General features: G+C 35.0%; 6 protein-coding genes across 11 annotated transcripts in view; 3 read left to right on the top strand and 3 right to left on the bottom strand.

The window, feature by feature from the left end:
- Nucleotides 1–5,163, top strand: part of LOC117600886 (nuclear RNA export factor 1) — a 42,784-nt gene extending 37,621 nt beyond the window's left edge. The window contains exons 1-11 of one of the 4 annotated variants that reach the window (XM_076692898.1): nucleotides 468–1,035; nucleotides 1,245–1,552; nucleotides 1,624–1,710; nucleotides 1,790–2,036; nucleotides 2,109–2,302; nucleotides 2,373–2,485; nucleotides 2,789–2,825; nucleotides 2,917–3,149; nucleotides 3,262–3,430; nucleotides 3,515–3,980; nucleotides 5,082–5,163. In XM_076692898.1, the coding sequence (XP_076549013.1) occupies nucleotides 957–1,035; nucleotides 1,245–1,552; nucleotides 1,624–1,710; nucleotides 1,790–2,036; nucleotides 2,109–2,302; nucleotides 2,373–2,485; nucleotides 2,789–2,825; nucleotides 2,917–3,149; nucleotides 3,262–3,430; nucleotides 3,515–3,955 (1,908 nt within the window). In that variant the 5' untranslated portion in view covers nucleotides 468–956 and the 3' untranslated portion in view covers nucleotides 3,956–3,980; nucleotides 5,082–5,163. Of the gene's footprint in view, nucleotides 1–467; nucleotides 1,036–1,227; nucleotides 1,553–1,623; nucleotides 1,711–1,789; nucleotides 2,037–2,108; nucleotides 2,303–2,372; nucleotides 2,486–2,788; nucleotides 2,826–2,916; nucleotides 3,150–3,261; nucleotides 3,431–3,514 lie in introns of those variants that run through there. The other 3 variants (XM_076692900.1, XM_034316906.2, XM_076692899.1) reach the window with 3 other exon arrangements.
- Nucleotides 5,164–5,908: 745 nt separating this feature from the next.
- LOC117600889 (integrin alpha-9) lies at nucleotides 5,909–13,284 on the bottom strand. Its single transcript, XM_034316910.2, has 26 exons — nucleotides 12,773–13,284; nucleotides 12,569–12,705; nucleotides 12,322–12,504; nucleotides 12,132–12,239; nucleotides 11,860–12,057; nucleotides 11,611–11,793; nucleotides 11,431–11,534; nucleotides 10,698–10,944; nucleotides 10,483–10,618; nucleotides 10,327–10,394; nucleotides 10,117–10,258; nucleotides 9,975–10,060; nucleotides 9,720–9,908; nucleotides 9,540–9,642; nucleotides 9,269–9,461; nucleotides 8,964–9,145; nucleotides 8,768–8,886; nucleotides 8,480–8,694; nucleotides 8,192–8,405; nucleotides 7,956–8,122; nucleotides 7,697–7,880; nucleotides 7,256–7,631; nucleotides 7,090–7,186; nucleotides 6,869–6,998; nucleotides 6,731–6,787; nucleotides 5,909–6,664 (listed from the first exon to the last, which is right to left on the bottom strand). The coding sequence occupies exons 1-26, from the start codon at nucleotides 13,080–13,082 to the stop codon at nucleotides 6,620–6,622; spliced, it is 4,173 nt and encodes a 1,390-aa protein (XP_034172801.1). The 5' UTR covers nucleotides 13,083–13,284; the 3' UTR covers nucleotides 5,909–6,619.
- Nucleotides 13,285–18,114: 4,830 nt separating this feature from the next.
- On the bottom strand, nucleotides 18,115–19,235 carry LOC117601133 (putative oligoribonuclease). Of its 2 annotated transcripts, none has more exons than XM_034317530.2 (5): nucleotides 19,095–19,235; nucleotides 18,886–18,945; nucleotides 18,653–18,814; nucleotides 18,350–18,570; nucleotides 18,115–18,269 (listed from the first exon to the last, which is right to left on the bottom strand). In XM_034317530.2, the coding sequence occupies exons 1-5, from the start codon at nucleotides 19,125–19,127 to the stop codon at nucleotides 18,137–18,139; spliced, it is 609 nt and encodes a 202-aa protein (XP_034173421.1). In that variant the 5' UTR covers nucleotides 19,128–19,235; the 3' UTR covers nucleotides 18,115–18,136. The 2 variants fall into 2 exon arrangements, with proteins under 2 accessions (XP_034173421.1, XP_034173422.1); XM_034317531.2 differs by having other exon boundaries at nucleotides 19,021–19,095.
- Nucleotides 19,236–19,614: 379 nt separating this feature from the next.
- LOC117601136 (histone H3) lies at nucleotides 19,615–20,253 on the bottom strand. The gene has a single exon (XM_034317536.2). The coding sequence runs from the start codon at nucleotides 20,150–20,152 to the stop codon at nucleotides 19,742–19,744; it is 411 nt and encodes a 136-aa protein (XP_034173427.1). The 5' UTR covers nucleotides 20,153–20,253; the 3' UTR covers nucleotides 19,615–19,741.
- On the top strand, nucleotides 20,254–22,094 carry LOC143306163 (chymotrypsin-2-like). Of its 2 annotated transcripts, none has more exons than XM_076692964.1 (4): nucleotides 20,254–21,012; nucleotides 21,122–21,469; nucleotides 21,533–21,762; nucleotides 21,857–22,094. In XM_076692964.1, the coding sequence occupies exons 1-4, from the start codon at nucleotides 20,829–20,831 to the stop codon at nucleotides 22,019–22,021; spliced, it is 927 nt and encodes a 308-aa protein (XP_076549079.1). In that variant the 5' UTR covers nucleotides 20,254–20,828; the 3' UTR covers nucleotides 22,022–22,094. The 2 variants fall into 2 exon arrangements, with proteins under 2 accessions (XP_076549079.1, XP_076549080.1); XM_076692965.1 differs by having other exon boundaries at nucleotides 21,846–21,983.
- Nucleotides 22,095–22,348: 254 nt separating this feature from the next.
- Nucleotides 22,349–23,601, top strand: LOC117601000 (chymotrypsin-2-like). Its single transcript, XM_034317166.2, has 4 exons — nucleotides 22,349–22,502; nucleotides 22,606–22,944; nucleotides 23,037–23,266; nucleotides 23,340–23,601. The coding sequence occupies exons 1-4, from the start codon at nucleotides 22,349–22,351 to the stop codon at nucleotides 23,505–23,507; spliced, it is 891 nt and encodes a 296-aa protein (XP_034173057.2). The 3' UTR covers nucleotides 23,508–23,601.
- Nucleotides 23,602–23,770: the final 169 nt, after the last annotated feature.

Consider the following 23,770-nt stretch of genomic DNA (forward strand, 5'->3'; position numbering starts at 1 on the left):
ATTCGACTCTATAAATTAACCGCTTCGTGCTGAACCGCGTCAGTCTGTCTTTGGACGCCGAACCGGGTAGGAGGTTGTACTCTTACTTTTCTGTACAGCGCCATCTATACACAAACGGCTCAAACTACTCAACGACTTATCGATCGATTTAATTTATCGACTATCGCCTACACGACCTACAGACTGGAAATAATATAATTAACAGGAATAAAATAATAAGTAATTAACGGTTCGTTAATTTACCAGTAAAACGAATAATGAGATCAATTCGAAAGTCAGTTGTCAAAATAATTAATTATGCTTAGTTGCTTTCGATATCAATGAATACAGCAAATTAAATAAACGCACAAAACAAAATAAAGGTTTATAGTGTGTTTAACAAGTAAATCCGTACGCTGTGGTTGTCAACGGTGCCCGGTCAGCCATCAAGTTCTTTTACACCACCATCTATGGAAACGTAGTGAAAACTACTCGGCAACTTACCGACTGTCGATGGATAAATCGAGAAATCGATAACAAACCGACTGTCTGTGAGTGGCCGATAACTCGGCATCTAGCTTCAAAGCCTGCAAACCGAACTGTATGTAGGGGTGTCTGGGATCCCTTCAATCAGGTCCCCTCTTCTTGTATCTGTGGTCACTGTCGAACGTAAAATAGGAGCATTTTCTTTAGTGGTTGTGTCTGGTTATGTCGCCATCTTTTTCTCGGTGTATGCGAAGGAGGAAAGTTTTTCTATCTGATGAAACGTAATTGTTACGCCTCGCTAAAGTACTAATTATTCATAGATAAAAGACGCGTCAGATAATTACGATTATTTGTATGCCATTATTGTTTTTGGTATATAAATGACAAACGTAATTTGATTACGTGCGTAAAAAGTTCACTTTCTAACCTGTACAAATTTGCAATGTTCGTTGCGTTTTATTTATGATTGATTATTGTACCACTTGAAGAAAATGTTGAGAAAAACGAATAAGTCCTCGTGGGGTGGCCGAGGCGGAAGATCTGGAAATTCAAATGATAAACATTACTTTGGTATATTTTTTACAGTTAATCGTGTGTTTGTTATGTTCTACTTATCTATTTTTTTCTTTCTTTCTTTCTTTCTTTCTTTCTACAATAAAACGTTTTTAATATTTATGTTATGTTTCTTCATTCGGTGCAGTTTTGTTACTTATAATGATTTATATACAAAGTGCATTACATTACGCTATATTTTGTATTCAGATTTTTTATTCCTTCAGGTCACGATGACCGTGTACCAAGAAATGATGGAGGCTCTTATCTTGGAAACAGACCTAGAGTGTCGTTTAAGACTCAAGCAAGACCAACAAGGGATATACCTAGAAGTTTGGCATTAGCGTGCTTAGATGAAGATGTACAAATGGCAACAAGTTCTAACAATAACAATAGACAAGTTATTATCAGAGGAAGAGATAGAGGTATGCAACGTGGAAGAAATAGTCCTTTGCCTCATAGAAGGTTTAGAGGTGGAATTGCTGCTGGAATCAGACGATATCCTGTTGGTGATCCCAACTGGTATAAAATTGCTGTAAGCGCATAAGGTCATACATTTGATTAACTGCCTTGATTTAACATAGATTACAAAGGATTTAATTGCAGATACCGTATGGACAGAAATATGAAAAAAGTTATATAATAAATAATCTCCTCAGTTATATTGCACCAGAAACATTTGTTCCAATAATGGTAAGTACGAAATATATTAGCCGCATAATATAATTAGAGAAATGTTATAAGTAAAACTTATGTTGAAATTTATTTATAGTATAAAATAACTGGAAACGAAGCCAGTTTCTATGTAGATGATAGCAAAATAGCAATTGCCCTACTCGATTCTGATCGTAAGATTACAACTACTAATGGATACAAACTGCAAGTGAAGGTTTTGAAATCATTATTTCCTGACTGTGAAATAGATGATAAACTGAAAGAGAGACTAAAACAAGCAATGGCTAAAAGATATGTACACGAAACAAATGCATTAGATCTATCAAGATTTCATAGAGACCCTGGTTAGTAAAATTATAGATGTGGATCGCAACTCGTTTTTTTCAATGATATTTAATATAAAACTTTTGTTATAGATCTCATCACTGATTACTTCTGTGCACTGTTTCAACCCGTGATGTTAAAAGCAGTACTGGATATTGTTTCAGAACATATACCAGATTTGGAAGCACTGAATCTGGATGGAAATCAATTACAGATAATTGAAAAATTAAGTATTTTAAACAAGAAGTTTGCGAAATTAAAGATACTGTACATCGGGGATAACAAGGTAATTACTTGAAAATAAAACATAACAAATAGTTGGACAAAGTCATTACAATGCAATTAATATTTTATAGATAAAAGAAATGAGTCAACTAGATATCATCAAAGATTTAAAATTAGAGGAGCTGAAATTAGCAGGAAATCCGGTTTGCAACAAGTATAAGTCTCGACAAAGTGACTACATTAGGTAATGTATTATTTCAATAAATCTTCTGGTTCTTGGTGAAAGGATTTTCAAAGTCGATGAAATTTCCAATGATCATTGTTTAAGCAACTAACATTTATTGCATTTAGATAAGATATAGGTTTCCATCTGATCAAAATATGGATAGACATTTTAATATTTATCACAAGAATGGTTGAATTTGAAAGTTCTGAATAACTTGTGTATATCATCTTTTATTTTACTCTTTAATAATAAGGCAAATGTTTCTGTTATTACGACTAACCTGGAGCTTCCGGGCTTCTGGCTTTTCTTTCCCGACCATAGCGACGTGCGGAAACGATTCCCTAAACTTCTACGGCTGGTAAGTAACTATTTAGTATGGATTTAGTATGGATAATGGTTGTTTACGAAGGCGCGCGCGTATGTATAACAATTTTAAACATTTTAAAAAGGATGGAATGGAACTTCCAAAGCCAATCTTGTTCGATGTAGCGGACGAGGGAAACAAAATACCACCATCGCAAAGAATGTTCGTTGCAAATGCAAAAGCACAAGAAATTGCTAGTCAATTTTTACAACAATACTTTCTCATATTCGATAGTGAGAATCGTCAGCCACTGTTAGATGCGTATGACGAACACGCATGCTTCAGTATGACTGTATCTTACAGTCATCAAAATAATAAGTATGTTTACATATACATATGTATTTTAATTAATATGTATATTAATTTAGAATTATTGACAAATCAAAAATTTTTGATAACGTTTAATCTTGCAACAAATGGATTATTACAGATTTAATGGATATCTTTCGGAAAACAGAAATTTATATAGAATAAACGAGACAAATAAGAGGCAGAAGTTGTTGAAACAAGGACGATTACCCGTGGTTTCATTTATTTCCGAAATGCCTCAAACAAGTCACTATTTAAATACATTCACAATGGATATTAGTCTTATCACGGTAAATTCTTACATTTTTCTTAATAATACTTCTAATCAATTATATGCTTATGCTTTGTATAATTATGTTACTATATTATTATAGGATGGGATGATGTTGATCACAGTCACAGGATTATTCAAAGAGCTCGATAAGAAAGAGCAACCAGTTCGTTACTTCAATCGCACATTTATAATAGTACCAGAGGGGACTGGTTACTGTATTCGAAATGAACAATTACATATCAGTCCTCCGACAGATGCACAATTAAAAAATCTCAACAATCAACGGGAAGTACAAATACCAGGACCGGTGGTACCGCACACCGCTCCCTCTAGCAGCGGTGTGGTGAAACCATTGCCATCACAATTACCCGAAGACGTGAAACAACAAATGACAATGACGCTTAGCCAGCAAACGAACATGAATTTGGAGTGGAGTTTGAAATGCTTGGAGGAAGTACTATGGAATTATGACAATGCACTCTCCGCGTTTCAAGAGTTCTTCAAACGAGGACAGATACCACCTGAAGCATTTAACAAATAAATGTTACATTGTACCGGGAGATAAAGTAAGATTTAAAACAATTTTAATTTATATCACTTTCTTTTCTTGTTGCATGTATCATTGTAATACATAGTATATTTTTACATCATAATCTGAATAAGAACAGGTATTGGGTATGATTTTCTAATGCTCAGTTTTCTTTTTCTCAACTTTCGAAGTCACTAATTAATACCTTATACATATATTCTGTTTATTCTTCTCTTTGTTCTTTCATAATTACCCAAAACCGGTACATCCTGTGTAGATCGTACAAAAAGAAGTTTCACAGAGTAAAATTCCTTTAACAGCAAGCTTCTTTTTGTATCGATTATACATATTATACATATAAATTAAATATAATAAAATAGTTATGAATGATTAATTTTTAACCATTCTTTTTACAAGCTTTTATTCAGATTATGATGCGTATAACAAATGAGATTGGGATTTAGGGTTAACTTCTAGGTTTAACAAATTTCAAGAGTAAATAATACTAGCGCGATTTGATTAATTTTTACTTCTATTTCTTATGCATATACATATATGAAACTATCGTGCTAGATGCCTTATTCTCGATATAAGATCTCGTATCCTGGAACATACGTATTCGAATTTTCTATTATTATTTCTAACTATTCGTTTAAGTACTTTTCTTCGATAGTATCAAAAGTGTGAAAATCAAATGCGTTCGATCGAAACACGATTAATATTTAGATTCCATACGCTACCGGTTAAATTCTCTTTCATATATACATCATAATGGTGTTTATTTTATATGATCTAAATACACTTCATACACAATACATTGATTTTGCTGTAAAATTTATGCAACAATGATGTCTTAATAGATAATTCTACATCATTGAACGATTGTGTCCTATATCAGTGTAAATTATAATTTTATTACCTGTAGTAAAATAAGCATCATTATGTAGTTCGTACAACTTGATTTATACTAAACTTTGTAAAAATCAAAAAAAGCGAAAGAACATTCATGTTCTTAAAAAGTTCATACTCGTCTTCTCTTTAATTAGCTGGTTGATCGTAAAATATTGAAGGCATACCACATAATTTTTTAACGTTACATAAATATATAAAAAGTCTATTATAAAGTAAATTCTTTAAGGTTTAAAGTATCACAATTGGTAAGAGACGATTAATTTTCAACAAAAATGAAAGAAAAAAAAAACCCCAAAAAGAAAAAGGAAAGTAACAAAATTTTACAAAACATCAACCAGCTTGTTTTATATATTATGATAATTGAATATGTTGACTTTCTACATCGAAGAGTTATTATCATCATCTGTATACGTAAATGTACTGTTACTCGTGATCATTTTCATACCGTTTGTAAATCCAAAGATTAGATAGAGTATGTGAACATAAATTATTTATTGGTATATTCTCAAGTAACACGCGTACAATAAAAGAATAACCTCAGATGTGATTCACATGTAACGTGAAAAAAAGAAAATCATTTACCACTACACGGAAGCCATTTGGATGTGTTTACTTTTGGAGACGGTCAACTTGCTATAGTCACCTTATGAGGAGAAGAATACAATGAGATTAATGGAAGACGACAGTCCTCTTGAATAAATTTGGGACCCCAGCAAACGGATATACACACTGTGGAGACAAACTTGTAAAGTTTGATTCTGTCCCTTGTCGTAGCCTGTCGACGTGCGACAATTGTGCTACGACAAACTACACATTTGCAAGGTACCCGCTACACCATTTAAACCTTAGCATCGAAAAGAACAAATTTAAATTGAGCGTACCAGTTGCTTCTGCGAATTGATGAGCTCATACGAATTTGTTGCGGTTTTCTCATGTCGATAAGACAAAAGTTACAACCGCACCACCTCAGTCTTCTGTGCTCTCATAGCAAGACACATTAAACAATAACGATAGATGGAAAGAAATAATTGAAATACATATGTAAAAAACAACTAGGAAATGAAATAATATTTATTTTATATGACGTAATACAACAAATTTGTTTACAACAAATCTATGATTTAAAAGATTATTTTTTCGTTTTGATTGTATAAAACATATAAGTATATTTCAAATGTAAGCCAAGAGAATAGTTTATGTTCACATTCTGTACGATTTTGTTATACTACTAAAGACAAAGGTATCTGATGTTGACGGTACTGTTAAGTTTCCTTTCAAAAACGTTGTTAAATCATGTTTACTTAGGCCAAGTAAATGTCCTAATGCGATCACTATACGATACATTGTACAAAATCACACGAACAGAACATACAAGAAAAATACTTCTAAAAAAAAAGAATTTTTTTTTTTTTTTCTTTTAAATTTTTTTTCTATCTTTACTTGCAATGGTGAATCGATTCATCAGGCACTGTTGTTCATTCTTCGACTGTATACTGTAAAGTTTTCATTAAATGAAATGTAAATAGCCACGTTAGTTGATGTACATGTTAAGATGCAAGTCTTTTGCATTATACGTTCCGTCAAGTTAAAGTGTTCACATGCGGCTTGTAAATACACATGTAATTAATAAAAATGAACATTTGTATACATAAGTGAAGAATGTTTCATCTAAAGCGTTGAACCTAATGTAAATAGGAATTAGGTAGTTTATTAAATATAATTCGTTTTTCTACAATAAGTATACTATGTGCGTCTAACACCGTTTTAGTTATCGGATTCAGTCACTGGTGTAGTTTCTTTTTCTGTTATCTATAAACGATACATTAATTAAGCTCTGTTCTAAATAATATGTAATATTATTCAATAAGTACTTACCTCATTATTTTTTAAATCTGTTAGATCTTGTTTTCCTTTGCGTTTAAAGAAACCCAACTATATAGAAAATATCATTAGTAATAAAGAAAAAAAAATTTTTTTTTACATTAATATTTATACAACCAAAAAAGTAATTACCGTGCTTAAAATTATAATGATAATAAGTAACAATAACAATCCTATTGAAACAGAGACCAGAACAATCCATAACTTTAACTCTTCTACTTTCGGAGCATTGTAAAACATTGTTACAACTTCCAATGCAGAGCTGCAATATAGTTTTGAAAATATAGTTTTAATATATAAATAATTTGTACAAGTAAAAAAGAAAAGTATATATTGTATATGTATATATTTACCGAGTTCCGTTGACATCTAGCCTTACAGTAGGTTTGATTACTTTTACACTAGCTTGGCTGCTGAATTTTAAAACAACTCTACCGTCTTTAAAGTCATCTTAATATGTTACAAAATTTTTATTAATGAATCTTTATTATCAATTCCAGAAACAAATAAGACAATTACCTTTAAGTCCTTCGGTATTCAAGAAAAGTTTAATCACTATCTTTCCAATATCCTGCAAAGTTTTCAGTGCGTTTAAATCACATACAATAGTCGTACAGTTTACTTCGATAGACGAACAATTCATATAAACGGTATTAATTGTCAAACTTTCGTTTAAAACTTGCAAGGCTTTAGTGTTTTCTACATCATAGAATTCTCTCATCAATTCATTCGCATCTCTTCTGTATAATTCACGAACTTTATTTTCTTGTATTTTATTAGAGAACAAAGGTATATCAAATTGATCCGAGGATGGTTCTCCTTGCATCTCAATCATTTCGGTGTCTAATAAAATATTTTCTGTTGAACACTCAAAACGTTCTCCTGATACATATAACTGAAAACACAGTTTTTTTTCTGAAGCTTATATGTATTTATAAAAATATGTTAGATATTTCTTACCTGAGGTTTATATATGTAAACTAAAATTTTTGAATCTCGTACAGCTGTTGGCACTTTAATAGTAAGTTGTGCATCCTCTATAGGTGATGCACCAAGTTTATACACCTGATAAGTATGTTGAAAACTAATGTTTGGAGCAATATCGTTCGAGGTAGTTAAATAGTAAGCTTCTTCGTTTGCTTTTCTACAAAGGGCAAAATTTTAAAAGACAAATAGATGCCACTGTTTCATAAACAAGATATATGTAAGTAGTACGAACCCATGGAGAGACAAAGATACTTCATTCACTAAATTCAATGTTTTATTTATATTTTTCGTTCCGAAATTTATACTACGAGTGTTTATCCTTGCATGAAAATTTAATTTATAGTTGTGTATCGAATCATTGATTAAGTGTCTCATATCTAAATCTAATTTAACATTTTTCTGTAATAGAACAAGATATATAAATATTTATTACATTGATAGTTTGAAAAAAAAATTGTGCTGCAGTACCTCTTCTCGTTCCCAAATGGGATTGCCTGCCTCACAAATTACCAGTAAATGTTCTTTAAAAGTGTCTTCTTGGCAAGAAGTTAAAATACTACGTAATATTACTCCTTTAGGTAACAGAAATTCGATCGTGGTGAGATAAGCAGGCTCTCCATGATTTTTTAAACTGATTTCTAAACTTATGTCGTTCGAACCAATGATCCACGTATTGTTATCGCTGAAAGAATTATGCGAGTATAATCTAATTGCAGAAAGTAGTAAATGAATTTAATATAACTTCCAAATATTTACTGCACATCATAAAATTTTCCATTAGCCGAGATATTAGAGTTACAGACTCTGTCTTCTCCGCAACCAATGTTGAAAGGAAGTAAAGTTTGCGCGACTTGTTGCCTGTTGTTTCTTCTTTCCACAGGACACAATTTGCAAAATTCTATCACATTGTTATACAGAAAATCGTGTTTCGCGAAAATACTGATTGGTTCGATAAAATCTTGTACGTTCTTCTATAAAATATGTTAGATTAAACCGAATTAAAATTAATGTAACATTTATATGTATGAAGATAAATTATATTACCGAAATATTAATTTGGGCGGACAAACACATATCTACTTTTAAATAAAATGATTTTAATTCTAAGGTTGTTTTCTTGGTCCGCTGGTATCGTTCGTCTATGGTAAGCGTGATCTTAAATTCTGGAAAAAGAAATTCATTGCAATATTAACTTTATCCCATCCCCAAGCGCGCGGACAGACACACACGTGTAATTTACCTTGTGAACTTGGCACTTTGTAACCAATATATCGCGGACATACATTAATCAAGAATTCTTTAGCATCTCTTTGCAAAATATTAGGCGTCGTTTGAATTTCAAGTTCTGTTTTTACTACTGGTCTACCACGAAGTATTACAGCGTGTCCTGATTTGTATGCTCCTACTGCAATATCTAAATATCTAAGAACGATAAAAAACACTGTAAGTTAATTAACTGAAATGTCATCCTTATACATATATATGTAGTTGATATATACGTATACATACATATGTAGTATCGCTATGAACGAAAACTATACCAACCCATTTTCATCGATATCGACAGGTTTTGACATCGAAAACCCAAATCTCTGTATTTTCTGTGGCCGATTAAATTGAGAAAACTTTGCAACATCGATTCGTTGCGATGCCTGCAAACTTCTGTCTTTCAGATTGTAACCACCATTGTATATATAAATTACTCCATATTCTTCCCAAGGTGCTCCCACAATGATATCTATCGTAATGAAAAAAATATGTATATAAATACATATATTATAATAAAAAACATTTATAACGATTAGATTGGGATTACCATCAAATCCATCAGCATCCAAATCACCACTGGCTATTGCATACCCAAAATGTCCCCCTTCTATATTCCCTTCTAAGGTTGCAGCCATTTCAAACTGACCTTCCTAATGAAGTATCGATATCTAGTATTAATTTATTATATTTAGTAAGTACAAACGTGTTTAAACATATTATTTCTTACCCTGGATGTACCAAAGTATGTATACACTCTTCCGCTATCTTCTCCCCAATATGGTGCTCCAATTAAGAGATCGTCTAAACCATCATTATTTAAATCTCCTACTGCCAGACTAGCTCCAAAAAATTCGCCAATATCGGTACCATGCAATTTCGCCACAATAAATCCATTTATAGGATCAATTATCCCTACCTAGAAAAAGCTACACTAAAAGATATCTTTTTAATTCAAACTAGTTTGACGAGTATGATTAATTACCTGGCCTATATAATGCCAACCTGGAGCACCACTGACATACATTACCTGATCTCTTTTGAAAAAATATCCAGACTCAACGCTGTAACCTGCAACAAATTATTAGACGATTGTTTCATAAAAATGTTATGTATAATGAACGTACCGAACTGAGATAATTCATCGCTCAAAGGCAATTCTATGGTCATCCTCCTGTTTGCATGTAATAGATGTATGGTACCATAGTTCTCGTGCTTTGGCTCTCCCACGATTCGAGTTAATTTTTTTTCTTCTCCGTCTTCGTTGTGCTACGCATTATACAATATTTGAAATCATTTGACCGATATCAAAGCATATATTGTTCTAAAATACATACCTTTATCGACGAGCCGTAATGAACGGTAAAACCGTGCAATGGATTGTACCAAAACTTTGACTGAAAATCTTATGAATTAAAATAAAATCAGAATCATTCGTTATGACAAATTACTCTAACAATAAATTGCACGTATTAATTTTGCTAATTGTATACCATGAAATTGAATATCTTTGTATTCAAGTGACAGTGAATTCGAAGAAAGCATTCCACTGTAACACATTCCTTGCATAGTGTCCATATTAACGCCAGCAGGATTGAAAATTGTCACTACGGTTCGCGGCGCGCATACCTAAAATATAATCCAACATACATATAATGTATTCACCATTAACTGAAAGCATAGAGGCAATTGTTCATATTCTACTTACTGTTAATATTCTATTCAATTTGTCTATAGACATCGCGCTTCCAAACCATCCATGTTGCTTCTTTATCAACATATTCATACCAAGTTGTGCTATGCGTTCTTCTTCATTTTCAATTGTCTGCGGTTTTATTTCCTGACATTTTTCATTTTCAATTCCACAACGATATACAACGCCTGGCTCGATCATGTAGGATAACATGTGTTTTGATAGTCTAGAATAGTTTCCTCTTGGTGCTCCAATGAACAACCTTCCACAATTGCATTACATAAGATTAAATATTATCTGAGAAAACAGTTTTGTTAAACTTTATCAAACATAGGAGGTGATGTACATTACCAGGATGTACTATTGGACGACGACTCATGGAACAAGTACACGGCGTAGCCAAAGTAACTGTCGCTGTTTTTAATTGTATTTCCGCGAGAATAAACAATAGGAAAATCTACATCTATATTATATCCGTGCACTATTTTAATCAATAAAAGAAAAATTACTTTAACGTTCATCCTGTGATATTTCGCTACCAGTTGGAACTCGACACGCCTCACGAAGAAAAACTATAATATTGTCCATTCTTCCATATCGGCAGGAAGACAGACGATAAGATAATTCCTGAGTGATGTGTCACCATAATATTAGCAGATCCTGACTAATGAATTATTCATTTCATTCGATTCATTGTTGTATAGTTTTATTATTCTTGATTTATGCGTACAAAAAAACATGAGTTTACAAATGTATTTTGAGAGAACCGAGATCGGTCTTCAACTCATCTTCGAGATCTCTTAGAAGCTGAGGAAGTTTATCTCTCGGATCCTCGTCTGGTAATTCTGAACACTAAAATATATCATAATTGATTGATTTTTCGTGTAATGTACAAGGCTTATAAACACAATAATTGAAAATTATTTACCTCTGCTTGAAATCGTAATTGCAAAGCTCTGGGTAGCTCATCGCTTATTCTCTTTATCCTCTCTTCTATAGAAGGGTGTATGTTGAAAAATGGTATTTCAAATAATTGGCCATGACTGATCACATCTCTATATTTTTTCATAAGTTCCCAAAATACCAAAATTTCTCTCAAATCAATACAACTCTGAAAACAGAAGAAACATTTTCATTATTAGAATATAAAAATTTAAGATATATATGTATTACATACTTTCGCAGATAATTCAACTCCTATTTTGTCAGCTTCAATTTCGCAGCGTCGTTTGTACCAACAAAAGATACTCATAGAAAATATATAGACAAGCATAGAGAATGTTACTGCATTCCACAATGGATAAAGTGCAAAAAGTATGAACCAAATTGCATCAACTGTGAGATTTCTTACCAATTCATAGGACAATGCTTCTAACTGGAAAGTAATTAAAAAATTAAACAGTGATTACAGCTAATAATTACATAGCACCTAATATGACGATAACTTACTGGATGTAGAAGCATTTGATGCGCCATTTCATGAGCTAAATTAAATGTTAACTGATCATCATTTTTAATGAATTTGAAGATATCAGAAAAAACAATAATGTTTCCATCCTTAAACATTTAAAATAACATATTATCCTTGTCACAGTATGATTTCAATTTGATCATAAAGGTAAAACATCAGTTTACATACTGATAAAACCATAATAGTAGGAACTGATATTAGATCAAACATACGATTAGCTATAGTAATATTCCAATTAGTATGTTTAAATATATCTCTGTTAGACCTTGCCAGATTCTCCATTACTTTTTTAATTCTCGGATACATAGGATTACTTAAAGGTACTACATTATCCTTGGAACGTACTATCAACTACAAAAAATCACAATTAAATGAATTATGTCAACATATACATATATTTGATAGGAATGCATACCTTAAAGAGCATATTAGCCTGTTGAGCTTGTTGTGCTCCGTTATATATTACAAAACGTGGACTGTTTACTATTGGATCTCTCTTAACAAATGTTGAACAGTAAGCAACAATAATTAAAGATAGTACAACCAAAGAACCTAGAAATCAAATATAAAGTAATTCTCATATTGTTTTAAAAAGACTGACGGATCATAAATAATCTACCATGAATTATATGCCGTCTATTCTTATACCATTTTAAAATTTCTTCTTGTTGCATCGGAGTTTTCCTCAACCACCAACTTCTAGCATAACTTCCAGATACCATTGATGCAATACTTAGGGCTAAAAGTCCAGGGGATTGCATTTTTGGTGTAGTATGTAAATTTGATGTTTTAAGTTTCATATAAAGCGATTGTTTCTCAGGTTTTTTATATTGAGCAAGAAAATGTTTTGAAAGAACGTTATTTGAAAAATTTCTTGTAGCATATACTTGGGTTCTATTAGTTATAAGCTTAAAGCATATGGGATACATGATTTATACAATACTTATGAATAACCTTATACAATATTTATTATACTGTTTATACTCTATACTATATAGACTATACTATATTAGCAAATAATGAGTTTATTCTACTAATGAGTTTATTTAATAAGCTAAGAAGATAGATACAGCAAATCCTTCCTTTTAATAACACGGAAACAGGTCTGTAAGCGACGCCACAATGTCGATATGCAAAGAGCGTCACCGGTGGTTTGGGGTCTCCGACACCCCAAGATGATAGGGGTCGGTGTCCAGAGAGCGTCGCCAGCGATTCGGGGTCCCTGATACCCCGGATGCCATAATGTCGGAATACATGGAGCATCATCTGCGATTTGGGGTCTTCGACACCCCAATAAGATGGGTCGGGGTCCCTGATACCCCGGGTGCCATATGTCAGTATACAAAGAGCGTCAACTGTGATTTGGGGTCTCCGACAGCCCAAGATGATATCATGTCGGTATGCAGAGATAGTCACTGGTGCCTCACTATTCCGAACAAGTGAGTTTCACGATTTGTTCGTTTTCCGTTCTTATATTTCGCTAGATTCGCTCAAACCTATCACTATTCCGAACAAGTGAGTTTCACGGTTTGTTCGTTTTCCGTTCTTATATTTCGCTAGATTCGCTCAAACCCATCACTAGTCCGAACAAGTGAGTTTCACGGTTTGTTCGTTTTCCGTTCTTATATTTCGCTAGATTCGCTCAAACCCATCACTAGTCCGAACAAGTGAGTTTCAAGATTTGTTCGTTTTCCGTTCTTATATTTCGCTAGCAAAGAATGTAATTGGTGCTTCGGGGTCCCTGGAACCCCGAATGCTATAATGTTGGTATGCAGAGATAATCGACGGCGTTTCGGGTTCCTTAAGACCCCAATATGATATCAGGGCGGTATATAGAGATGGTGACTGGTGCTACGGGGTCCTTAGCACCCCGGATGCTATAATGTTGGTATGCAGAGATAATCAACGGTGTTTTGGGTTCCTTAAGACCCCAATATGATATCAGGGCGGTATATAGAGATGGTGACTGGTGCTTCGGGGTCCTTAGCACCCCGGATGGTATAATATATCTATGCAGAAGTACTCACTGGTGTTTCGGGTTCCTTAAGACCCCACTATGATATCAGGGCGGTATATAGAGATGGTGACTGGTGCTGCGGGGTCCTTAGCACCCCGGATGCTATAATGTTGGTATGCAGAGATAATCGATGGCGTTTCGGGTTCCTTAAGACCCCAATATGATATCAGGGCGGTATATAGAGATGGTGACTGGTGCTTCGGGGTCCTTAGCACCCCGGATGGTATAATATATCTATGCAGAAGTACTCACCGGTGTTTCGGGTTCCTTAAGACCCCACTATGATATCAGGGCGGTATATAGAGATGGTGACTGGTGCTGCGGGGTCCTTAGCACCCCGGATGCTATAATGTTGGTATGCAGAGATAATGAATGGCGTTTCGGGTTCCTTAAGACCCCAATATGATATCAGGGCGGTATATAGAGATGGTGACTGGTGCTTCGGGGTCCTTAGCACCCCGGATGGTATAATATATCTATGCAGAAGTACTCACCGGTGTTTCGGGTTCCTTAAGACCCCACTATGATATCAGGGCGGTATATAGAGATGGTGACTGGTGCTGCGGGGTCCTTAGCACCCCGGATGCTATAATGTTGGTATGCAGAGATAATCAATGGCGTTTCGGGTTCCTTAAGACCCCAATATGATATCAGGGCGGTATATAGAGATGGTGACTGGTGCTTCGGGGTCCTTAGCACCCCGGATGCTATAATGTTGGTATGCAGAGATAATCGATGGCGTTTCGGGTTCCTTAAGACCCCAATATGATATCAGGGCGATATGTAGAGATTGTGAATGGCCCAGCGGGATCCCTAACACCCCTAGATAATACCAGGACCGTATGAAGAGGGCACAACCAGTACAATTTTTCTCCAGAGTTTATTTAATTTATTTAATTCATTTTCTTTTGCTTATTAAATAAGCTCATCGGAGGGGAATAACATTTATGATTATATCCCCCTTCTGGGTGTCGACCGAGGACCCCATTTATATTACTTTTTCCAGTTATTTATATAATTTCATCCCTCACTATAGGCCAAGGCTATCCCAGTATCCCTCACATCCCTGCATTCTTTTCATCCCTACATTCCTTTCATCCCTACATTGCTATCATCCCTATATTCTTGTCATCCCTACACTCTTTTCATCCCTACATCATTCCTTATATCGCTTCATCCCTTACATCTCTGTATTCTTTTCATCCCTACATTGCTATCATTCCTATATTCTTGTCATCCCTACACTCTTTTCATCCCTACATTCCTTACATCGCTTCTTCCCTTACATCCCTACATTCCTTACATCTCTGCATCCCTTATAATAAATATATTACAAAGACTGCTTCGAGTAAAGATAAGTAAAGGTAAGTAAAGGTAAGTAAAGGTAAGTAAAGGTAAGTAAAGGTAAGTTAGTTTTTCGCCAAAAATTCAGCAAGATATAGTTCCTTTTTTCGCCACCAGGGGGCGCTGATTCGACATCGAAATTTTAGTTCGCACTTTTGCCGCCAGAGGGCCAAAAATTCAGCATGATTTAGTTCCTTTTTCCAAAACCAGAGGGCGCTGATTCGACATCGAAATTTTAGTTCACATTTTTCCCGCTAGAGGGCCAAAAATTGAGTTTGATTTAGTTCCTTTTTCCAAAACCAGATGGCGCTGATTCGACATCGAAATTTTACTTCACATTTTTTCCGGTAGGGGGCGCTGTTTTTTCGAAATTTTCGAGCATTCCTAAAAGTGCCCCAATTTAAAAATTAATTAGATATTCATTAAGAGGGGTCAATTGTGGCCTTTCTGGGTAGAGCCTCTTTGTTCAAAATCTACTGCGCAGCCCTAACTCTCTCCGTTAACTACTGCGCAGCCGGTCAAGGCTCCCGCGGGAGAGCCAAATTCCAGGACCAACACGATTTTTGGGCATTCTTAAAAGTGCTCCAATTTAAAAAACAATTACATATTCATTAAGAGGGGTCAATTGTGGCCTTTCTGGGTAAAGCCTCTTTGCCCAAAATCTACTGCGCAGCCCTAACTCTCTCCGTTAACTACTGCGCAGCCGGTCAAGGCTCCCGCGGGAGCGCCGAATTCCAGGACCAACACGATTTTTGGGCATTCTTAAAAGTGCTCCAATTTAAAAATCAATTAGATATTCATTAAGAGGGGTCAATTGTGGCCTTTCTGGGTAAAGCCTCTTTGTTCAAAATCTACTGCGCAGCCCTAACTCTCTCCGTTAACTACTGCGCAGCCGGTCAAGGCTCCCGCGGGAGCGCCGAATTCCAGGACCAACACGATTTTTGGGCATTCTTAAAAGTGCTCCAATTTAAAAATCAATTAGATATTCATTAAGAGGGGTCAATTGTGGCCTTTCTGGGTAAAGCCTCTTTGCCCAAAATCTACTGCGCAGCCCTAACTCTCTCCGTTAACTACTGCGCAGCCGGTCAAGGCTCCCGCGGGAGAGCCAAATTCCAGGACCAACACGATTTTTGGGCATTCTTAAAAGTGCTCCAATTTAAAAATCAATTAGATATTCATTAAGAGGGGTCAATTGTGGCCTTTCTGGGTAAAGCCTCTTTGCCCAAAATCTACTGCGCAGCCCTAACTCTCTCCGTTAACTATTGCGCAGCCGGTCAAGGTTTTCACGAGACACTATCGGGGTCTCTGATACCCCACATGATATTCGGCCGGTACGCAAAACGAGTCGCCGGGGTCCTTGAAACCCCAAAATGACATTAAGCCTGTACGCAAAATGAATCAGCGGGGTCCTTGAAACCCCTTAATGATATTAGGTCTGTACGCAAAATTAGTCGCCGGGGTCCTTGAAACCCCAAAATGACATTAAGCCTGTACGCAAAATGAATCAGCGGGGTCCTTGAAACCCCTTAATGATATTAGGTCTGTACGCAAAATTAGTCGCCGCGGTCCTTGAAACCCCAAAATCATATTCGGCCGGTACGCAAAACGAGTCGCCGGGGTCCTTGAAACCCCAAAATGACATTAAGCCTGTATGCAAAATGAATCAGCGGGGTCCTTGAAACCCCTTAATGATATTAGGTCTGTACGCAAAATTAGTCGCCGGGGTCCTTGAAACCCCAAAATGATATTCGGCCGGTACGCAAAACGAGTCGCCGGGGTCCTTGAAACCCCAAAATGACATTAAGCCTGTACGCAAAATGAATCAGCGGGGTCCTTGAAACCCCAAAATGATATCAGGTCTGTACGTAAAAAGAGTCGCGCGGTCCTGGAAACCCCGTAATGGTATTTTGTCGATGTGAAGAAAGAGTCACTGGGGTCCCTAATACCCCTGATGCTATGATGTCGGTATCCAAAAAAACTAATTACGCCATCGTTAAGAGTGCTACATTTGCTCTTTCTTAATTAACTGTCTTTGTAAAAAATGTACTGCGTATGTCTATCTTTTACGGTTTATTTTCAAACAAATCAAATTGATACATTTTAGAAATCTCCATCGATACTTCGGGGTCCCTAACATCCCAATCCATTGGCCATTGCGCCATCTATACAAAAGCGGCGCAAGCTATTCGTTAACTTACAGAGTGTCAAAGGGTCGTTTACCGACTGTTGGATGTTCAGTCGATAAGTCGGTAATTTATTGACTAGTTTCCGCCGCTTTTGCATGGATGGCGCAGTAGTCGAACTCGAAAAAATACTTAATCTAGGCTGTCTTCTCGAATTATAAGTTTGTCAAATAATTATTCTAACAATTTTTCGGTTTTTTGCTGATTTTTAAGTGTGCACTTAAAAACATACATAACATACGTACTCGTAGTTACATGATTATATTTTGTAAAACATGAGATTTAGAATAAAATTAAGATTCATCATATTTCTTAGTAAAAAGACGATAAAGTCAAGTACTGTAAATTTTTCTACTTTAAGAAAAGGTTATTAAAGAAAAAAGAAAAATGCTAATAAGAACTTTAATTTTCATATATTTTAATAATGAAATATATTTGATCAAGATAGTTCAGCTATAAATAATTTGTCTTTGTAATATTGTAGTTCTTGTATACTTTCCTTGATATCCATTTTTGCTCTGTGACATAACTTTTTTCTAGGCGAATTCATATAAGTTACTGGATTCCATCGTCTAAAATGCATTTCAGATTTCTAAATATGATTATTAATATATTACTTATTAAACTATATAACTATTAAAAATGCAAATACCTGGCAAGTTCTTTAACTGAACTAACGTCAATAATTCGATAATGTAAATAATTATTAACCAATGGCATTAATTTACGCAAAAAAATACGATCTATGTAAACAGTGTTCCCAGCTAATGGGCAAACTCCTTTCGGAACATGATTACTTAAAAAATTAAATAACATTTGCTCTGCTTCTTTTAAACTAACTTGACTAGATTTGGATTCTTTTATTAAACCTGTCTGTAAACATATACGTATAGTTTATTAGTTAAAATATGAATTATTGTTAAGTAACTACTTTATTAGAAAATAATTTATTTACTTGAGTATGGTGTTTGGTACACCATTGATCCATTGTTTCTAAAACAGTATCCGGTTGATGAATGACCACGTTAAACTCTTTAGTCGCTATGTTCAAATCCTTATCCGTTATGATACAAGCAATTTCTATAATTGTATCTTTTTCTATGTCCAAACCAGATAACTAAAACTTACATGTTTAATATATAATACTTTTACAGATATTTAAGAAAATTAAAAATGTATTACACATACTTCCAAGTCTATCCATACAATGCAGTTACTGTTTTTCGATGTCATCTTTTCACTTAAGACCTGCAAAATTACATTGCTTTTAAAATTATTAAAGAAATTGAAGAAAAATAAAATAAAATAAAATAAAATACTTGCAACAAAATGTTTTAATGATAATAATATGATGAGTTTCTTATAGTAAGAAAATAAATGTTTAGTTTGAATATAACCTCTTTTAAAGTTGGTTGTGAAATTTGTTCCATCTTACGTAAACTAAATATATTATTGAATCAATAATAGTAATAAAAATAATTGTGTGTTAATATATAATGTTACTTTTGTCAAACATTTTAGTAATAACAACGACTAAATTGTAATATTGTATGCAGGTCAATTTCACAACCTATCCCAGCCTGAAAGTCGTCGACGTCAGCAAAGTTTGACCAAGTTTGACACGTTTCGTTTTCTCTAACGTACTCTAATGAAATACATATACATATACATAGGTACATATATGTATACATAGATGACCAAGGTTAAAGATTACTCGAGTAAATTATAGTTGTTATAAATATGTAAATTGGAAAGTGGCTACTATTAAAATGTACTTTGAAATTTAAATCTTGGATATTTTACTTGTACCACGAGATGGAGAATTGTTAGAAATCAATTCAAAAAGAACTTGATTAGATAGCGAAAACTTACAAGTTGATCTATGTAACATTTACATCCATAAAATCAAAGACTTATATTTTAACATGTAATATAACATTAAGAAAAAACATTTTTTATCGTAAACAGAGAACAGAATTGATTTTTCGAAGTTGACATTTGTTGGCCCTGACAAGGGCCGATTTATAAGAACTTGAACATAAGCTTAAGCTCTCTCTCCTCTAATTCTACGTGCCAGTTGAATATCTTTTGGCATAATAGTAACTCTTTTTGCATGGATAGCACAAAGATTGGTATCTTCGAATAGACCAACAAGATATGCTTCGCTGGCTTCTTGAAGTGCCATAACTGCTGAACTTTGGAAACGCAGATCAGTTTTGAAATCTTGCGCAATTTCACGAACAAGCCGTTGGAATGGCAATTTACGGATTAGCAGTTCGGTGCTCTTCTGGTATCTACGAATTTCACGAAGCGCAACGGTTCCAGGTCGGTAACGATGTGGTTTTTTCACTCCTCCAGTAGCAGGTGCACTTTTACGTGCAGCTTTTGTTGCAAGTTGTTTTCGCGGAGCTTTACCGCCAGTGGATTTTCGAGCAGTTTGTTTTGTGCGAGCCATTAGATATACATATATATAGATTTGTTTCTTCTCAAATGAAAAGTCGTCCAACAACACTGACTCAAAGTTCAGCAAATGCGCTTGGGCTCCCTATCGCGCTCCTTATATGCCCTGAAAGATGCTAACTTTAGACATTTGATTGGTGCCTGTATCAGTAGTGGGGAGAAGCATTTTTGCTTCAGATTGGTGCACTAGAAACGTGGAAGGGTAGGGGCGTGCTATCTAATTGTATCATATATGTAACGGTTTAAAAAAAAAGTGATGTCGTTCGATGATGAACGAATAGAATTCTATATTTAAAGGAATTCTAAATGAATGATTAAAATTCCTTTAAACTTTGAATTGACAGTTTAAGAAGCAAACATTTGAAATTTCAAAACAAAGTAGTTAATAAAAGAAACGTCGTAATATTGAAAAGGCATTGAAAAGAGAAAAGAGAAAGAGTCAGGGGTGGGTTTATCTTTTCAACGAATTAAATATCTACATATGTATAGGCAGCTAGGTCGAACGATTTTGTAGATTTTCAAACTTTCCGAAATAACCTTTCCGGGAAGAGGGCTGTTATTCTTTTAAAAGTAAGGGTAAATAAACAAAGTGAATGTATTTACATATGTATGTACTATATGTATATATGTATATAAGGAAGAGCGGTAGATAGATTTTGTACAGTTTAGCAATGATTTCGTCAAGCGTTACGTCGTCGGCTTCCTTTCTCATCGTTATTCTAACGTTGAGCTGCAATGTTATTTGTAGTAATTCGAGTAGTTGGTTAAATTCGTTGGAAAAGATGGAGAAAAGCAATCGTTTGCTCACTCGTGACCTTACTTACTTTAATATTGACAATTTTTCTACAACGGAAGGTATACATATAATATAGAGACTATAATTGATTGATTGAATAAAAATTGTTGAGCACATTTTCCATAATATTACATAAGATAGATAATAAGTACTTATGTTGCGATACAGATGAACTGGACACAGAGAGAATCGTTGGTGGAAAGTACGCGAGGAAAAATCAGTTTCCGTTTATGGCTGCGGTGCATCGAATGATGGGCAGAGGTATGGTTTCCCAGTGCGGTGGAACCATTATTTCTCCGAGATGGGTATTGACGGCGGGTCATTGCGTAGCATCCAAGCCTCCTTCACAATTCCTTGTCGTTTTCGGGGTAATCGATAAGAGTGGTATGGGATATAATTACTATCATGGACCTGGTTTATCAATGATGACGAAGAAAGTAGTTGTTCACCCTGGTTACAAACCATCCGTAAACGACATTGGTTTATTGTACATGCCACGTAATATACCATTCTCAGGTATGTACTCGTATGTATGTATGTATGTATGTATGCTAACAATAAACGATGTCGTTTTTACAGAAAACATTCAACCTATTCAACTAGCTGGTCATAACGACATCAGAGAAACTTTTGCCAATAGGATGGCTATTGTTATCGGATGGGGAAAAGATAGATCTACTGGAACAGGAACAAAAAGATTAAAGTACGCCAGCTTACCGATCATTTCGAACTCTGAGTGTAGTTCATTTTGGGGTATAACGTACAAACACGTGTGCACGGCAGCAAATTATGGACAAGATGCTTGCCAGGTAAAACATTAGAGAAACATTAAGCGTGTTTAGTAGATAGATAGATAGATAGATAGATATTTATTTAGTTACATAAATGTAAGAAATTTTTTAGGGCGATAGCGGAGGTCCTCTGATCGTATTTGAAAATGGCGTTCCTCTTCAAGTTGGAATCGTCAGCTACGGAGACGTAAATTGTCCTAGCAACAAACCTGGCGTTTTTTCCAGGTGCACCGGTTACATCGATTGGATTTCATCTGCAACAGGACGTCATTTTTAAACGAATTTTTTTGATACATATTACGATGATAACTATGTAATATAATATAATACAATATAACGAAATATAACAAAGCCGATTATTTGATCTCTTCAAAAAATTCAATGTTTACTTATGTCTTTCTATCACCAAAAACCAAAAGACGCGACGAGACACAACGATGCGTTCTTGATAAACTTAATAATGCTGTTATCAAGTTTTTAACCGTTTCGTAGAAGGTAAATTAGAAAGTTTGGAATCCGATAAACATATACCTTCGGGTAATTTTCAAAAATATGGGAAATACGATAAATACTCGGGAAACGTTGACACTTTGAACAGTCCGCGATGAATCGTCTACTAGTGTCCGTCGTCTTTCTGTTGTTTCGTCACAGTGTTTGCGATTCTATAGAAGAAAATAATGTATTTAACATCTCTTTCATCAATCAAGATTCTGAACCGAATATTCAGAATCTCGAACAACAATTGTCGACGGAACCCCGTAAGTAAATACTATATTGTATGTACTATTTTATCTGCTTGCAATAAAAACAAATCGAAATCGATTCTTTTTTTCTCCCGTTTCTCCCGTTTCGACGGAGTAGACGATACAGACAAAATAGCAGGGGGTTATTACGCCGAAGACGAACAGTTTCCTTTTATGGCGGTTGTTCATCGATTGTTACCTCGTGGAGCAGTCTCTCAGTGCGGAGGTACTGTGATTTCAAGACGATGGGTCTTAACGGCAGGGCATTGCGTAGCCAATTTACCGCATCGATTTCTCGTCGTTTTTGGCGTTATCAATAAATCAGGCATAGGATACAATTTTAATTACGGTCCTGGCGTCTCGATGATAACAAGGCACGCCGTCACGCATCCACGATATTATCATAATATGAACGACGTTGGATTGTTATACATGCCACAAAATATACCTTATACTGGTATGAGAACCGTTTAAAAAAAAAAAAATTTTGAAATAATTTTAATCTTACCTAACGATAAGTAAGTACTTAGCCGACTGTCATGCTCGTAGAAAAAATTCAACCGATACGACTAGCCGGTTACAACGAGGAAGGACAATCGTTCGCAGACTTGAATGCCTACGTGATAGGATGGGGAAAAGATCAGCAGAATAGCGCAGGTACAAAAGCTTTAAAATACGCTATATTGCCTGTACTCAGCAACGATGAATGCAGTCGGTATTGGCATATAGATGACAGGAATATATGTACAGCAAATGACTTTGGACAAAATGCCTGCCAGGTAGGCATACAAATCTTTTCTCTATTTTCATTCCAACTACTTAATCTTTACATACATATTACGCGGCGGATAGGGTGACAGCGGCGGTCCTCTTATTATAATGAAGAAAAACAACAGACCGCTTCAAGTTGGCATCGTAAGCTTTGGCGACGGTATTTGTCCTAGCGAAAGACCAGCTGTTTTCACGAGAGTGTCAACGTTTATACCATGGATTGAACGCGTCACTGGAATCCGTTATTGAGTTGCGACAGCTCTGGTATATATCGGACATATCGATTCGACATTTTTATTTCTTTACATAATCCCCCTTTATTACCCCCTGACACGTTTTTATATCAAATAAATAATAATATTTCTTATGTAAACCTGAGCTATACCTTGAAAACCTTGTGGCTCCTAGAAGAGCCGTTTTGTATCACCTTTCTTCTTCTACTGGTTAAACTTATTTTCTCTGCTGCAAATTTTCAGCAATTTCTCGGACAAGTTTTTCAAATGGTTTTTTAG

Source organism: Osmia lignaria, chromosome 16, assembly GCF_051020975.1.
Source record: "Osmia lignaria lignaria isolate PbOS001 chromosome 16, iyOsmLign1, whole genome shotgun sequence".
In the NCBI taxonomy this organism is placed as follows: Eukaryota; Metazoa; Arthropoda; class Insecta; order Hymenoptera; family Megachilidae; genus Osmia; species Osmia lignaria.

What these genes read in the sequence shown, in the direction of transcription:
- LOC117600889 (XM_034316910.2), bottom strand. Translation starts at nt 13,082, where the DNA reads ATGTATCCCATATGCTTTAAGCTTATAACTAATAGAACCCAAGTATAT. An exon ending in GGTTCTCTCAAAATACATTT is followed by an intron (nt 10,945 to 11,430) that starts GTAAACTCATGT and finishes CAATTGTGGAAG; the next exon opens with GTTGTTCATTGGAGCACCAA. An exon ending in CATACTTTGGTACATCCAGG is followed by an intron (nt 9,643 to 9,719) that starts GTAAGAAATAAT and finishes ATACTTCATTAG; the next exon opens with GAAGGTCAGTTTGAAATGGC.
- LOC117601133 (XM_034317530.2), bottom strand. Translation starts at nt 19,127, where the DNA reads ATGGAACAAATTTCACAACCAACTTTAAAAGAG. An exon ending in TTGTATGGATAGACTTGGAA is followed by an intron (nt 18,815 to 18,885) that starts GTATGTGTAATA and finishes TGTAAGTTTTAG; the next exon opens with TTATCTGGTTTGGACATAGA. An exon ending in GTACCAAACACCATACTCAA is followed by an intron (nt 18,571 to 18,652) that starts GTAAATAAATTA and finishes ATATGTTTACAG; the next exon opens with ACAGGTTTAATAAAAGAATC.
- LOC117601136 (XM_034317536.2), bottom strand. Translation starts at nt 20,152, where the DNA reads ATGGCTCGCACAAAACAAACTGCTCGAAAATCCACTGGCGGTAAAGCT.
- LOC143306163 (XM_076692964.1), top strand. Translation starts at nt 20,829, where the DNA reads ATGATTTCGTCAAGCGTTACGTCGTCGGCTTCCTTTCTCATCGTTATT. An exon ending in CAATTTTTCTACAACGGAAG is followed by an intron (nt 21,013 to 21,121) that starts GTATACATATAA and finishes GTTGCGATACAG; the next exon opens with ATGAACTGGACACAGAGAGA. An exon ending in ACGTAATATACCATTCTCAG is followed by an intron (nt 21,470 to 21,532) that starts GTATGTACTCGT and finishes TCGTTTTTACAG; the next exon opens with AAAACATTCAACCTATTCAA.
- LOC117601000 (XM_034317166.2), top strand. Translation starts at nt 22,349, where the DNA reads ATGAATCGTCTACTAGTGTCCGTCGTCTTTCTGTTGTTTCGTCACAGT. An exon ending in ACAATTGTCGACGGAACCCC is followed by an intron (nt 22,503 to 22,605) that starts GTAAGTAAATAC and finishes TCGACGGAGTAG; the next exon opens with ACGATACAGACAAAATAGCA. An exon ending in ACAAAATATACCTTATACTG is followed by an intron (nt 22,945 to 23,036) that starts GTATGAGAACCG and finishes TCATGCTCGTAG; the next exon opens with AAAAAATTCAACCGATACGA.